The 14,571-nt window shown below is 44.7% G+C and overlaps 1 protein-coding gene across 1 annotated transcript in view; it reads left to right on the top strand.

Moving 5' to 3' along the window:
* LOC308077319 (uncharacterized protein) overlaps window positions 1-14,571 on the top strand; it is a 173,749-nt gene that overhangs the window by 13,165 nt on the left and 146,013 nt on the right. Inside the window, exons 4-12 of the mRNA XM_080417959.1 lie at window positions 3,033-3,550; window positions 4,716-5,353; window positions 6,214-6,393; window positions 9,189-9,217; window positions 10,261-10,350; window positions 10,556-10,665; window positions 10,971-11,121; window positions 13,838-14,003; window positions 14,362-14,476. Of these exons, the coding sequence (XP_080274085.1) occupies window positions 3,033-3,550; window positions 4,716-5,353; window positions 6,214-6,393; window positions 9,189-9,217; window positions 10,261-10,350; window positions 10,556-10,665; window positions 10,971-11,121; window positions 13,838-14,003; window positions 14,362-14,476 (1,997 nt within the window). The remainder of the gene's footprint in view (window positions 1-3,032; window positions 3,551-4,715; window positions 5,354-6,213; window positions 6,394-9,188; window positions 9,218-10,260; window positions 10,351-10,555; window positions 10,666-10,970; window positions 11,122-13,837; window positions 14,004-14,361; window positions 14,477-14,571) is intronic.

Raw genomic sequence — 14,571 nt, 5'->3', positions numbered from 1 at the left:
TGAAGTTTCGTCATGACTGTCATAATATGACCGTGATGTAATGCTGCTTTCGATTTAGTAGCAGCAAGCGAACTATAGTAACTTGTAAACAACCCAGTGACAAACCTATATTATTATTATTCATAATAATAATATTCACATTATTGTCTGAGCGTAAAGTCTCATTCTATCAGCTGTCCACGTCGCTGACTAACGCGTCTCCTCTCCTCCTCCCTCAGTGCAACAAGTGAACACAATGCTATGTTCCACAAATGTGCTCAATCCTGCGCAAAATATCTGATCTTCAAGCATAAAACAGTTGCTGCGTGACAAGCTGTATGCTTGTAGATCCTATCTTTTTCCACCGCTTTGCAGTGAAAGGGAAAGTGGAAAATGGGTCGCCAAATTTTGCGAGAGAAATAAGTCAGGTCTATGAAAATGTTACTGCATGCGTCGTTGTGCCCTGAGAAAACAGGCATGAATAGGGTAATAGCCGAGGCTAATTTGCAACACCAGTCCCTGGTTAGACCTTTCTATATAAATATATACCTAATAAAAATGCATGAAGCTCTAATCTAAACAAGTATGAAAATATATTTATATCTGCAAAGTAACTAGTAACTAAAGTTTTCAAATAATTGTAGTGAAGTAAAAGTACAAGATTTGCCTCTGAGCTGTAGTGGAGTAGAAAGTATTACCATTATAATGTAATTATATATATAATTATAATATTAATAATAATAGAAAGACGCGAAAAACAAGCCCAAAGTCGCTTATAATAAGCAGACATGGCAACATGGACTCGCTGCTGCGTAGGGAGTCTGCTCGTCTACGGGCCGCTCTGCGGGGGGTCTAGAGGTGTCAACTGCTCTTGCCTGAGGGAGAGAGGGGGAGAGCGGTCAATTTAGCCGAAATATAACGGTTGGGATGGTATATATGGTATATATTTCATATTTATAATACGTTTCAGAAGAAAAAAAAAACGGAGATGATTTGAAACAAATATTTAGGAAAAGTCATGAAAGGGGAACTTTCTCAGAGCTTCATGAGAGAAGATAATCCACTTTAAATTCTCAAAATCATATTGATTAGCTTCATGAGAGAAGATAATCCACTTTAAATTCTCAAAATCATATTGATAGCTTAGTCATGCAAGTGTTAAGAGGATATGAAAGCCATTTAAAATGTTTATACTATTACAATCTTACACACCTGCTCCCAAATCATTCATTACATAATTTACACCTGCTCCCAAATCACACCTGCTCCCAAATCATTCACTATATAATTCACACCTGCTCCCAAATCAAACCTGCTCCCAAATCCTTCATTATATAATTCACACCTGCTCCCAAATCACACCTGCTCCCAAATTATTCATTACATAATTCACACCTGCTCCCAAATCACACCTGCTCCCAAATCATTCATTACATAATTCACACCTGCTCCCAAATCACACCTGCTCCCAAATCATTCATTACATCATTCACACCTGCTCCCAAATCACACCTGCTCCCAAATCATTCATTAAATCATTCACACCTGCTCCCAAATCATTAATTAAATCATTCACACCTGCTCCCAAATCACACCTGCTCCCAAATCACACCTGCTCCCAAATCATTCATTACATCATTCCAGTGCAAACATGACGCGTACACGTCAGTGAAGAAACCACTGGGAACATCCCTAATTATTACTCATTATTACTCATTATTACTCATTACTCCTCATTACTACTCATTATTACTCTTTATTACTCGTTACTACTCATTACTACTCATTACTACTCTTTATTACTCTTTATTACTCATTACCAGGGTTGAGCTGAAGGGGGTGCTACGGGGGGTCGTCGACCCCTTAGTTCCCAGGCTGGGGGCTCGCGCGTGCTCCACATGCACGCGCGAGCACTCACCGTCAGCCGCCCGCGAGCCGTCAATCATTAACACAACAACGCACCGTCAGGGGCGAGCTATATTATACCTCTATGGGGGCGAGCCGTCTTTAACACCTTTAACAATGGCCTCAACCTGGCTGCTTTGCATAACATTAAAGCCATGGAGTGTGAAAGGGTTAATCGCTTAGCAGAGGACAAGAGCTAGTAGCCTGCCAGACACTCACAAACTTATCCCTGTCTAGCTCTGGTCCATAGCGTTAGAAGGAGTTCTCCTTAACGTTATGGTACTTTCGATTCTTTCCCCTCGCACCGCGGTAGCGCAGCCTCTCGTCTGTAGTAAAAATAAAAAATACACTTTTGGTACTCACCAAAACAAAGACGGTTTAATGGAGTTGAAAGCCTATTCTACTAAGTGGGAACACTGTGAGCCCCCACCTCACGTCTAAAATACACTTTTTGGCCAGAAAAGAAAATATTTCACCGGAAGGAAGAATCTGGTCTAATAGGAAAATTCCATTGACCAGATCTGTAGAGGGCACTGTGGAGTAACGAAAAACAGGTTTTAATTCCGGTGAAATATTTTCTTTTCTGGCCAAAAAGTGTATTTTAGACGTGAGGTGGGGACTCACGTGTTCCCATTTAGTAAAGTAGGCTTTCAACTCCATAAAACCGTCTTTGTTTTGGTGAGTAGCAAAAGGGTATTTTTTTTATTTTTTACTTGTTTTAAAAAACACTGTTTTAAAAGCAATGTAAGTCTTTAAAAAAAAGTTATTCAAGTAAAGACAAGTTGATTGATTATTTTAAGTACTTATGTGTGGGTGAATATATGTAAAGGGCTTTTATATAAAAAAAGGAAAATAATGTTGCTATGTTGGATATGCAGGCATGTTGCTATGTGCACATGCCTGCGCGCGCGCGCGCGTGCGTGTGACGTCATAAAATATAGCCCCCTTAGTTAAAAAATCCACAGCTCACCACTGCTCATTACTGCTCATTAGTACTAATTACTTAGACATTATCGTCTCAAACCATCAGGGTCCATTTGGTTCCTACCTGTCAGTCATTTAGCTGGGGACCTCCTGGAACCTCCTCAAAGACCCCTGGGGGTCCCCGGACCCTACTTTAAGAACCCTCTCTCTCTCTCTCTCTCTAGAGGTGAAGCCAGACGGTCGCCGTCGCTCGACCTCCAGGAGGAAATCAAACCTTGACCCTGACCCCGTGACCTCTGACCCCGACCTGGCAGAAGAAGTGGTCCCCCCCCTCCCCCCCTCCTCTAAACCCAAACCAGCTAGAACCAGGACCAGAGCCCGTCCCCTGGACCTGGTTCCTACTGTCCCCCCCTCTGTCCCCTCTGTCCCCCCCTCTGTCCCCTCTGTCCCCCCCTCTGTCCCCCCCTCTGTCCCCTCTGTCCCCTCTGTCCCCCCCTCTGTCCCCCCCTCTGTCCCCTCTGTCCCCTCTGTCCCCCCCTCTGTCCCCTCTGTCCCCCCCTCTGTCCCCTCTGTCCCCTCTACTGCTGACTCAAAGCCAGAGGACACAACCAGCCCCGCCCCCACAGCATCTAGCCCTCCTGCTGTTAGCCCCGCCCCCATGGAGGTGACCCGTAGTTCCAGTCCAGTGCCTGAGGAGGCGCCAGAGAGCAGAGTGAGTCCCGTGGAGCAACACCAACGGACGGTAAGAATCATTATGGTGATCGTCCTGTACACTGTGATGTCATAGTGTACACTATGACATCACAGTGTACACTGTGACATCACACTGTACATTATGGTACCAGGGCTGTCTCTGCATAACAGAACACCAGTTTCTCTTGCCCTGTTTCATCATGGGTCTTATCCTGAAGGGACTAACATGGCATCTTTCCATGAGGGGGCAGTGTTGCTGCTTGGAGCATCAGCACAAACTCAACAAAGTTGCAGAACCCATGTTCAGGTACCAGTCGGTACCTGAACATGGGTGTTGGTCATGTGGCTGGTACCCAGAGTCCTGCACGGGTCCAATTTTGAGAACCCGCGCCCGTCCCGCCCGTCAATACTCAGATCCGTAGACCGACCCTTCACCCGTGATTATTTCAAAATACCGCCCCGCCCGTCAAATAAACGACCCGTTGTCCGCCCGTTTACCTGTGTAAAATGTAAATCCTATTGAAAAGTGTGTTGAAAAAGATAGCAGCCTTCAACAACAGCGCTACATTCAGTGGTCAGGTTTGTACAGAAGTCAAGTGAAGACGGAGGAGCGAGCTTAAGCCACGCGCGAACGCGCATCTACGCAGAACACATGTGTTGTTGTTTACGTCATTTAATTTGGTTTAACAGGATGTTCAATGTGTTTTTGTGAGTTAAGATAACTGACCAGCATGCTCCATGCAGTTGTGCTGTGTTAAGTTACACAAGTGACGTTGTTTGGGCGGAAACAGTGCTCTCACAATAAAATGATACCCGCCCGCGATTAGTTCAGTACCGCCCGTACCCGTGATCTTATCAAAGTAACAATTTCACCCGTTTTCACCCGTCAAACGCGGGTACCTGCGGGTACCCGGCCCGTTGCAGGACTCTGCTGGTACCTGAACATGAGTGTTGGTCATGTGACTGTGTGCCAGTCACACACCTCTCAGCAGGTGTGATGGCAGGTCGCTCAAAACGAGAGCGATTACCAACAGAACCATATTGGGGGATTTTGGCATTTTCGGGGTGCGCTTCCCACACGTTTAGCTGTGTTACTCATTCCACAAACGATCCTTACAAGCTGTACCTCGCTGTAAAGGTGACTAATCAACCTAACTACAACAGTATGGTAGAGGGTCTTTCCAAACTAAACCATTCTTCATTCTCTATTCTAGAGCCCCAGTCCTCCCAGTCCAGCCCAGTGTCCTTGTCCCAGTCCGGAGGACAGACTGGGTCGCAGTCTAGAAGACAGACTGGGTCCCAGTCTGGAGGACAGACTGGGTCCTAGTGTCCCTCTCTGTCCCAGTCCCGAGGACAGACTGGGTCCTAGTGTCCCTCTCTGTCCCAGTCCCGAGGACAGACTGGGTCCCAGTCCAGAAGACAGACTGGGTCCCAGTCCCGAGGACAGACTGGGTCCTAGTGTCCCTCTCTGTCCCAGTCCCAAGGACAGACTGGGTCCCAGTCCCGAGGACAGACTGGGTCCCAGTCCCGAGGACAGACTGGGTCCTAGTGTCCCTCTCTGTCCCAGTCCCAAGGACAGACTGGGTCCCAGTCCTGAGGACAGACTGGGTCCCAGTCCTGAGGACAGACTGGGTCCTAGTGTCCCTCTCTGTCCCAGTCCTGAGGACAGACTGGGGCGCTTCAGTCCCCCCGGTGAAGACGAGGGGTCTCTGTCCCCGCTGTTCCAGCCCAGCCTGTCTCCCTGCCAGGACTCTGGTGGCCTGTCTCCCTGCCCCGGACACCTGTCTCCCTCCCCTGGACACCTGTCCCCTGGACACCTGTCTCCCTCCCCTGGACACCATGCCAAGAGACGGTGAGCAGAGACACCGTAACGTTGAACAGAATGTGATGGTCAACTGTATCTAATGCCCTAGACAGCTCCATAAATAATACATTAGAAACACACTACAATAGATCTATTACAGTTAATACAACTATTTTAATCTAAACATAGAACATAGACACTACAACAGAGCTCAGGCTTAGATATCCTATCCTATCCTACTACTTTAATTGAAATGACCTCCAAAATGTGTCAGGGGTTGGTCAACACACGAACACTCCACTTGCCCCGAAACTTACCCCAGACTGTTGATCAGAGCTTTGGCTATAATATAGGCTTCTTTCTCTGCCTTCAATGTACTTACATAGTGTACGGTTAATGAAAAACTACATTTCCTACTACATCCTAACATTTTAGCCACTTTTCTTTTTTTCTGGCCACAGTATCTTTTGATTGGGCCTAGATGTGAGGGCCGCGAAGCGGCCCAAACCTCTAGTATTATTGATTATGTTATTAAACTAGAGGGTCGCCCTACCCGCTGCGCAGCGCTTTGTGTTTGTTGGTCTCTATAATATATAAAGCCATAATAGATGTTCCCAATGGAGCTATGCCCAAATATGGAGTGTGTTGTCTGACCTCAGCACTTCCTGTCCAGGGGGGTTTGTATATATAGATAGGGGTGGCCTCAGCTGGGGACAGGAAGTGCTGACTTTTCTCAATTGTGTATATAGATAAAGTTAGAGATGGATTACTAATATAATATTACATTGATTGTGTTTTATAATGTGTGGATGTATAACTAATAGATTATTGTATTAAATTATTGATTATTGTATCGTGTGTGGATGTATTACTAATATAATATTGTATTAAATGATGTATCCCTGCAGGGTGAAGCGCTGTGCGTTCTGTAACCGTGGCGATGACCTCGTGGCGGGGCAGGGGTCCCTGGTGGTGTTTGGCCCCTCCCCCGGCTATATCCCCGCCCATGTCCTAAGCCGACGCCCCCCCGACGACCGCCACGACGATCGCCATGACGACTGTTACCACGGCGACCAGGCCGCCTCAGCGTAAGAGCTCTGCCCCACCTCACCCCCTGTTTGACATCACTTCCTGTTTGACATCACCCCCTGTTTGACATCACTTCCTGTTTGACATCACCCCCTGTTTGACATCACTTCCTGTTTGACATCACTTCCTGTTTGACATCACTTCCTGTTTGATATCACCTCCTGTTTGACATCACTTCCTGTTTGACATCACTTCCTGTTTGACATCACCTCCTGTTTGACATCACTTCCTGTTTGACATCACCCCCTGTTTGACATCACTTCCTGTTTGACATCACTTCCTGTTTGACATCACCCCCTGTTTGACATCACGTCCTCGCAGAACCCCATACCATTTTTACCTGTTGTAGATCTGTTGTTTCAGTAGATTGTAGATCTGTTGTTTCAGTAGATTGTAGATCTGTTGTTTCAGTAGATTGTAGATCTGTTGTTTCAGTAGATTATAGATCTGTTGTTTCAGTAGATTGTAGATCTGTTGTTTCAGTAGATTGTAGATCTGTTGTTTCAGTAGATTGTAGATCTGTTGTTTCAGTAGATTGTATACCTGTTGTTTCAGTAGATTGTAGATCTGTTGTTTCAGTAGATTATAGATCTGTTGTTTCAGTAGATTGTAGATCTGTTGTTTCAGTAGATTATAGATCTGTTGTTTCAGTAGATTGTAGATCTGTTGTTTCAGTAGATTGTAGATCTGTTGTTTCAGTAGATTGTAGATCTGTTGTTTCAGTAGATTGTAGATCTGTTGTTTCAGTAGATTGTAGATCTGTTGTTTCAGTAGATTATAGACCTGTTGTTTCAGTAGATTGTAGATCTGTTGTTTCAGTAGATTGTAGATCTGTTGTTTCAGTAGATTGTAGATATGTTGTTTCAGTAGATTGTAGATCTGTTGTTTCAGTAGATTGTAGAACTGTTGTTTCAGTAGATTGTAGATCTGTTGTTTCAGTAGATTGTAGATCTGTTGTTTCAGTAGATTGTAGATCTGTTGTTTCAGTAGATTGTAGATCTGTTGTTTCAGTAGATTGTAGATCTGTTGTTTCAGTAGATTGTAGATCTGTTGTTTCAGTAGATTGTAGATCTGTTGTTTCAGTAGATTGTAGAACTGTTGTTTCAGTAGATTGTAGATCTGTTGTTTCAGTAGATTGTAGATCTGTTGTTTCAGTAGATTGTAGATCTGTTGTTTCAGTAGATTGTAGATCTGTTGTTTCAGTAGATTGTAGATCTGTTGTTTCAGTAGATTGTAGATCTGTTGTTTCAGTAGATTGTAGATCTGTTCCAGCAGAAGCATCCAAGTGAAAGAGGTTTTGGCCAGAAATATGAGAAAGCTAAAAAGTCTTCTTTAAACTTTAAACCAGTTTAAAGTCATTTAAATCCATTAAAATAGATAAACGATTATACTATAAGACTAAGAAAGTCTTCTTTAAACTAGAGACCAAATGGACCCTTACAGGTCTGTAGACTAGAGACCAAATGGACCCTTAAGGCAGGTACACACTGCAGGATATTTGGTCCGATTATGCTGTCGGGGACCTTTTTTGGCGCTCGGCGACAAAACCTCCCGATCTGACGCAGGTTTTGGTCGCTGTGTGTGAAAGGCTCTGCGAGAGGATACGGCCACGATAATTACGCTCGGCGATGGCTTCCCGACCGTTTTCAAATATCTATCAGGTTAGATATTCGTCTCTGTCGCAGACTGGACATCAGACAATATCATACAGTATGAAAGGAGCTGAGGCCACTCTGCGAGGAGATGCACCCTACAGCCAATGAGAGGACATTACTGCCACCGTGGCTAGGGGAGCGTCGCTGGATCTGACCACAACAAACAGTCCCTACCGCAATATTACCGTCCAGTCCTGTATTAAGTTAAGCTAACAAAATGAGAGAGTGAGCGAGCCTGGTTGGCTGTTTATTTGAGAGGAATTGCACAGAGAGAGACTGAGAGAGCGAGAGCGAGCTCTGTGTGTGTGTGTGTGTGTCTGTGTGCAGCATGCGTGTGACACACGCCGTGTGTCTGAACAGCGTTGCCAGATGTTGCGAGAGAAATAAGCAACCAGGTCTATGAACAAGCCCAACAAAAGGCCACTTGAGCACTTTAAACCTGGATATTTGAAAATAGCCGATCTACAAGCTCACAACGCGTCGCAGCTATTTTCAAAGAAAAATCTTGTGGAATATTTTCCAAATCCACACAAATCTTGTTTGGGGGGTCTATGATGGCACAACATATTTTCAGAAGGGGGGGGTGGGGGGGGTCTGCGGACAAATACATATTATGTGTTGTTTAAACCACTGGTTTAAACATTAGGAAACAAGGCCAAATAAGCAACTACACAAATAAGCCCAAAAAACGCAACCCGCAACAACCAATATTTACAAGCAACTCTACAGAAATACAAGCCCAAAGTTGCTTATAATAAGCGGACATGGCAACACTGTGAGAGAGAGAGAGAGAGAGAGAGAGAATTATTTAATTTCAACAACACTTTTTCATGAGACGTCTCTTAGAATTAATTGGAATAAAAACAAATGTATGTATGGGGTCTGGATCGCATCCTATTGAACTATCCTACAGTGTGTGATCCCTAGTCGGTGATCAATCGTATAGTGTGAAAACCACAAGGATATGTGAGAGACGATTTCAGGAAATAGACTCATGTAACGATCAGACGACCCCCGACCACTTTAAAAGTCCTACAGTGTGTACCTGCCCTTACAGTACTCTAGTTATCTGTAAGAACCAAATAAACCCTGTGTGTGTGTGTGTGTGTGCGTGTGTGTGTGTGTGTGTGTGCGTGTAGGTGCAGTAGCCCAGACAGCAGCACTGATGGTGAGTAGAGTTCTAACATACATTTTATATTATATATTATAACATACATTAGTACTTCTAACTGTGTTTTAATTCATTATTAAACTGTGTTTACAGTCAGAGTTATAGACCCTTATGGGTCATAAGGGTCTGTAACTCTGACTGTAAACACTGAGTTATAGACCCTTATGGGTCATAAGGGTCTATAACTCTGACTGTAAACACTGAGTTATAGACCCTTATGGGTCATAAGGGTCTATAACTCTGACTGTAAACACTGAGTTATAGACCCTTATGGGTCATAAGGGTCTGTAACTCTGACTGTAAACACTGAGTTATAGACCCTTATGGGTCATAAGGGTCTGTAACTCTGACTGTAAACACTGAGTTATAGACCCTTTTATGGGTCATAAGGGTCTGTAACTCTGACTGTAAACACTGAGTTATAGACCCTTATGGGTCATAAGGGTCTGTAACTCTGACTGTAAACACTGAGTTATAGACCCTTTTATGGGTCATAAGGGTCTGTAACTCTGACTGTAAACACTGAGTTATAGACCCTTATGGGTCATAAGGGTCTGTAACTCTGACTGTAAACACAGAGTTACAGACCCTTATGGGTCATAAGGGTCTGTAACTCTGACTGTAAACACTGAGTTATAGACCCTTATGGGTCATAAGGGTCTGTAACTCTGACTGTAAACACAGAGTTACAGACCCTTATGGGTCATAAGGGTCTGTAACTAGTGGTTTAATCCATGATGTTCTGTAGTATATTTTGTGTTGTATTATTTGTAATAGTGATGAATTGAGTACAATGGACCACAATGGAAACAATGCTTTTAGTATAACCTTTGACCTGTACTGTTAATAATCATGTTAATAAAGTATTCTATCAATCTGAACCTCCTGGACCTCTGGGGGTCCCTGGACCTCTGACCTCTGGGGGTCCCTGGACCTCTGACCTCTGGGGGTCCCTGGACCTCTGACCTCTGGGGGTCCCTGGACCCCTCTTTGAGAACAGCTGTTCTAGAGTTCAATGCAATACACATGTGTTTCAACAGAGGGGGCGGAGTTATCAGAGTTCTTGGAGCAGCTCGGTCCAATCGGGTTGCCGCACGATATCAATGTCAAATCACTGTTTGACCCCACAGGTACACACACACACACACACACACACACACACACACACACACACACACACACACACACACACACACACAGAGTAGAGGGGAAAACCATTGTCCGGTCACAATCCTCCATTCCAGAGCTATGGCCGTTTCAACCCTTGGACATGTGACAGAGACTATATACTGTGTGTGTGTGTGTGTGTGTGTGTGTGTGTGTGTGTGTGTGTAGGTCAGTGTTGTGCTCATCTCCAGTGTGCAGCCTGGTCAGAGGGGGTGTGTCCGGGCGAGGGCCAATCACTGCTCTACGTGGACAAAGCCATCGACTCAGGAAGCACACAGGTCAGTTATTAGGTCATATCATGACAGGAAGTGTCCATATTAGGTCACATCATGACAGGAAGTGTCCATATTGAAGTGTCCATATTAGGTCACTAACCTGTCTCTGAACAGGTGTGTGTTACAGTGTGTTACAGTGTGTAACGTGTCTCTCTCTCTGAACAGGTGTGTGTTACAGTGTGTTACAGTGTGTAACGTGTCTCTCTCTCTGAACAGGTGTGTGTTACAGTGTGTTACAGTGTGTAACGTGTCTCTCTCTCTGAACAGGTGTGTGTTACAGTGTGTAACGTGTCTCTCTCTCTGAACAGGTGTGTGTGTTCTGCCGTCGCCTGGGAGCTTCGCTGCGTTGCCGGGAGACGGGCTGTGGGCGGAGCTATCACTTCCCCTGCGCTGTTGCCGCGGGAACGAACCAAGACTGGAGCCAGAGGCTCACACACTGTACCAGACACACACACACAGGTACACACACACACACACACACACACACACACACACACACACACACACACACACACACACACTAGAGCTCGTCGGGTTAGGCATGTAACCCGAAATACCCGGGTTCCGACCCGTACCCGGCTCGGTCACGGGTCCATTCACAAGAAGTGACTCCGTCTCGGTTCTCGGTTCTCCGACTGTGAAATGGACGGTTCCACTAATACCCGAGTGGACCCGGCGAGCGGGGGGTCTCGGGGCTCAAACTGTGAAATGGACGGTTCCATTAATACCCGGGTGGAGGGAGGGAGGTCGCTCAGAAGACAGACTGGCAGTGACGCAGTCAATGACTGGCTGCTATTTATATTATCATATCACTACATAATTAACGTTATATCATTCACCTAAATGGCGATATATTAACTCATTGGCCGCCATTATCGCATTAACGCGATCTAATAAATAGCGTGCCTGGCCGCCAGGATCGCGTTAATGCGATCTATGGTCTTTATTGATCTTTATGCTCTGATCACGCTATTCTGTTATGAATCAGGCTAAGTTTCAGGTTCCACTTACTTCAACCACCACTGCATCCGGTTCCATGACTTGGGTTCCGTTTTCGGTTTTACATTTTTCCCCCCAGTCATTTTCGACCATAATAGGGAAACAAACGGTTTTTCACACGCTATGAAAAACGATCGGAGACCTCCCCTCCTATAATCTATGGTCTGGGTGACGAACAGTCATCCCCGTTGTGTATCACAAAGTAATTTTCGCCGATAACAGAATCTGAGACATTTCACTTCCGGTTCATGTGTTTCACTGTGTGAGTGGGTCTGGGAGGGGGCGAGTGTGTCAGCGAGCCGATCAAGCTTGGTATGTGCTGCTCTCTAGTGGTGGAACGATCAAAACGATTCAAGTGTCAAGCTAGACTTTCTATATGTGAATTAAATAACAAAATAACGAAACAAAAAAACACGAAAATCGCTGGCAAGGGCTGCTATGAACGAGGTTTTAACTCTGGCAGTCAATGAGTTAAAGGAGAGATCCGCCCATTTTAAGTGTTATCTTCGATGTGTCGCTAATCACGCACCATCATTGAAAGGGACGTTGAGTTATTTCAGAGAGTCCCGTGTCCTGCAGTCTGTCGACCCCGTCCGTTGGCATAATGGGAGCCTGTGTAAGAGTCTATTATAACCGATGCAAAGTTAGTATTTTCTCTACTACTGCTCATTGTGGAGTCTCATGATACTCAAACGTGCACTGAAAGTCGCGAACGAGCTATCGTTCATGCAGAACGAGATGATGCTGGTTGCTTACTACTTCCACAGACGCCAGGTTCTGTGGAAGAAGTAAGCAACCAGCGTCGTAACTAACTTTGCATCGGTTATAATAGACGAATTTCACTCTTACACGGGCTCCCATTATGCCAACGGAGGGGGTCGACAGACTGCAGGACACGGGACTCTCTGAAATAACTCAACGTCCATTTCAATGATGGTGAGTGATTAGCGACACATCAAAGATAACACTTAAAATGTCCGGATCTCTCCTTTAACAAGGATAGGATGATTAAAACATATTTATGTCTGTATTAGCCTTGATGATCGTCTTTCTTGACCGAAGGCTCTGTCTGTATTAGGAACAACTTTGGACAGGTGGAAAACTTTAGTTAAACTTGCAGAGTGGCGCATTACTTTACCTGGGTTACATCTTCTGATAGCCTACTTGTACTTGAATGGTGACATGAAATAATAATCCTGTTTAGTGTTTCACTACCACGAGCAAAGACTACAGCGCATATTAACGGCGCTGATCAACACACACGTTGAAAGGCTAGGACAAAGATACCAAGGATTCGACAGTGATGTCACTATGCAACGAGGAAGTAGCGACGGACGCTACGCCATGTTCGAAGTTGTTTTAAAGATAGCAAGGATTCGTCGGCGATCTGATGACATCACTGACGAATCCTTGGACATATTTTACCCACTCATTTATATACACCAGTTATATCAAATATTGTCGATTAACGTAACGCTTTGGTTAATGGTTAAAAATTGTAAAATAATCTAGTTAATATCAACATGTTGTTACCGGTATACTCTGCAAAGCACATGGAAACTCCAAAGCCAATTATAATGTTAAACAACATTAAATGTGGTTTAACATTAGAAATTAACGTGGATTATATAGTTGGCAATGAAGAAGGATTACAAACATATAGAACGTGGATTCATTTTTGTATAGCTGTCCAATGAGCATTGACTGGGGTTATACATCATAATCATGGAGGCTATACATTTAGGTAAGAAAGTATGAAACAAGTCTTATTTAACGCTGGACAACTTGTACTAATGACGTTGGCATATGGGCCTGTTATAGCGCCATCAGGAGGCTGATTTTTGCAAAACACTTTTTTTGACAGTACTCCTACAGATTTTGTCCAAACATCATGCAAATCAGTACACAGTATCTCTATAGTCATTAAACCAATCATTGCTGACCCATAATAACCTACCTGACCTGACCCACAATAACCTACCTGACCTGACCCATAATAACCTACCTGACCTGACCCATAATAACCTACCTGATCTGGTGGAGACCTTTGCTCCGAGGAGCACCTTTTAAAAAAAAGTCTATGCTTATTTTTGCTACACTGCCTGTCTTTTGGCACATAGTAGTATTTAATATCATATGTGTGTGTGTGTGTGTGTGTGTGTGTGTGTGTGTGTAGCTGTGTGTGTGTTGTGTTCCAGGGCGGGTGATGTCAGCGGTCAGTTGATGTGTTGTTGCTGTGGTGACCGTTACCACGGCGACTGTCTGGACCCCACCGTGGCCGTTACCATGGCGAGGAGAGCTGGGTGGGCGTGTCCTCAGTGTCGCTGCTGTCACAACTGCAGGTACACACACACACACACACACACACACACACACACACACACACACACACACACATACACACACACATGTAATATCCTTTCACCATCCATTAAATATGTATGATAATAATTTAATAATAATAATACATTTCACAAACGTCTGTCATGGTTGGTGGTGGTGAGGCCAGAATTGTTCTGTCCGGTTCTCCTCAGTGGCTGGAGACACACACACACACACACACACACACACACACACATTACCATGTGCACCTAACAGTGAAGCCCGTTTTTCCATTTAATCAAATCTCAGCTGTGTGTGTGTGTGTGTGTGTGTGTGTGTGTGTTTGTGTGTGTGTGTGTGTGTTTGTGTGTGTGTTAGGTTACGGGTAGAGGACAGTGCGTTGGTGTGTGAGCGGTGTGATAAAACCTTTCACACACAATGTCTCACACCTCCTCTGGAACACACTGCTACTACACACACCTGGAGGTGTAAGGTAACTCACACTCTCTCTCACACACACACACACACACACACACACACACACACACACACACACACACACACACACACACACACACACACACACAC

This window comes from Gymnoscopelus braueri (genome assembly GCF_963280865.1).
Source record: "Gymnoscopelus braueri genome assembly, chromosome: 21".
Lineage (NCBI taxonomy): Eukaryota > Metazoa > Chordata > Actinopteri > Myctophiformes > Myctophidae > Gymnoscopelus > Gymnoscopelus braueri.
The sequence above is the reverse complement of the archived record's forward strand: the minus strand, read 5'-3'. Positions and strand labels throughout refer to the sequence as shown.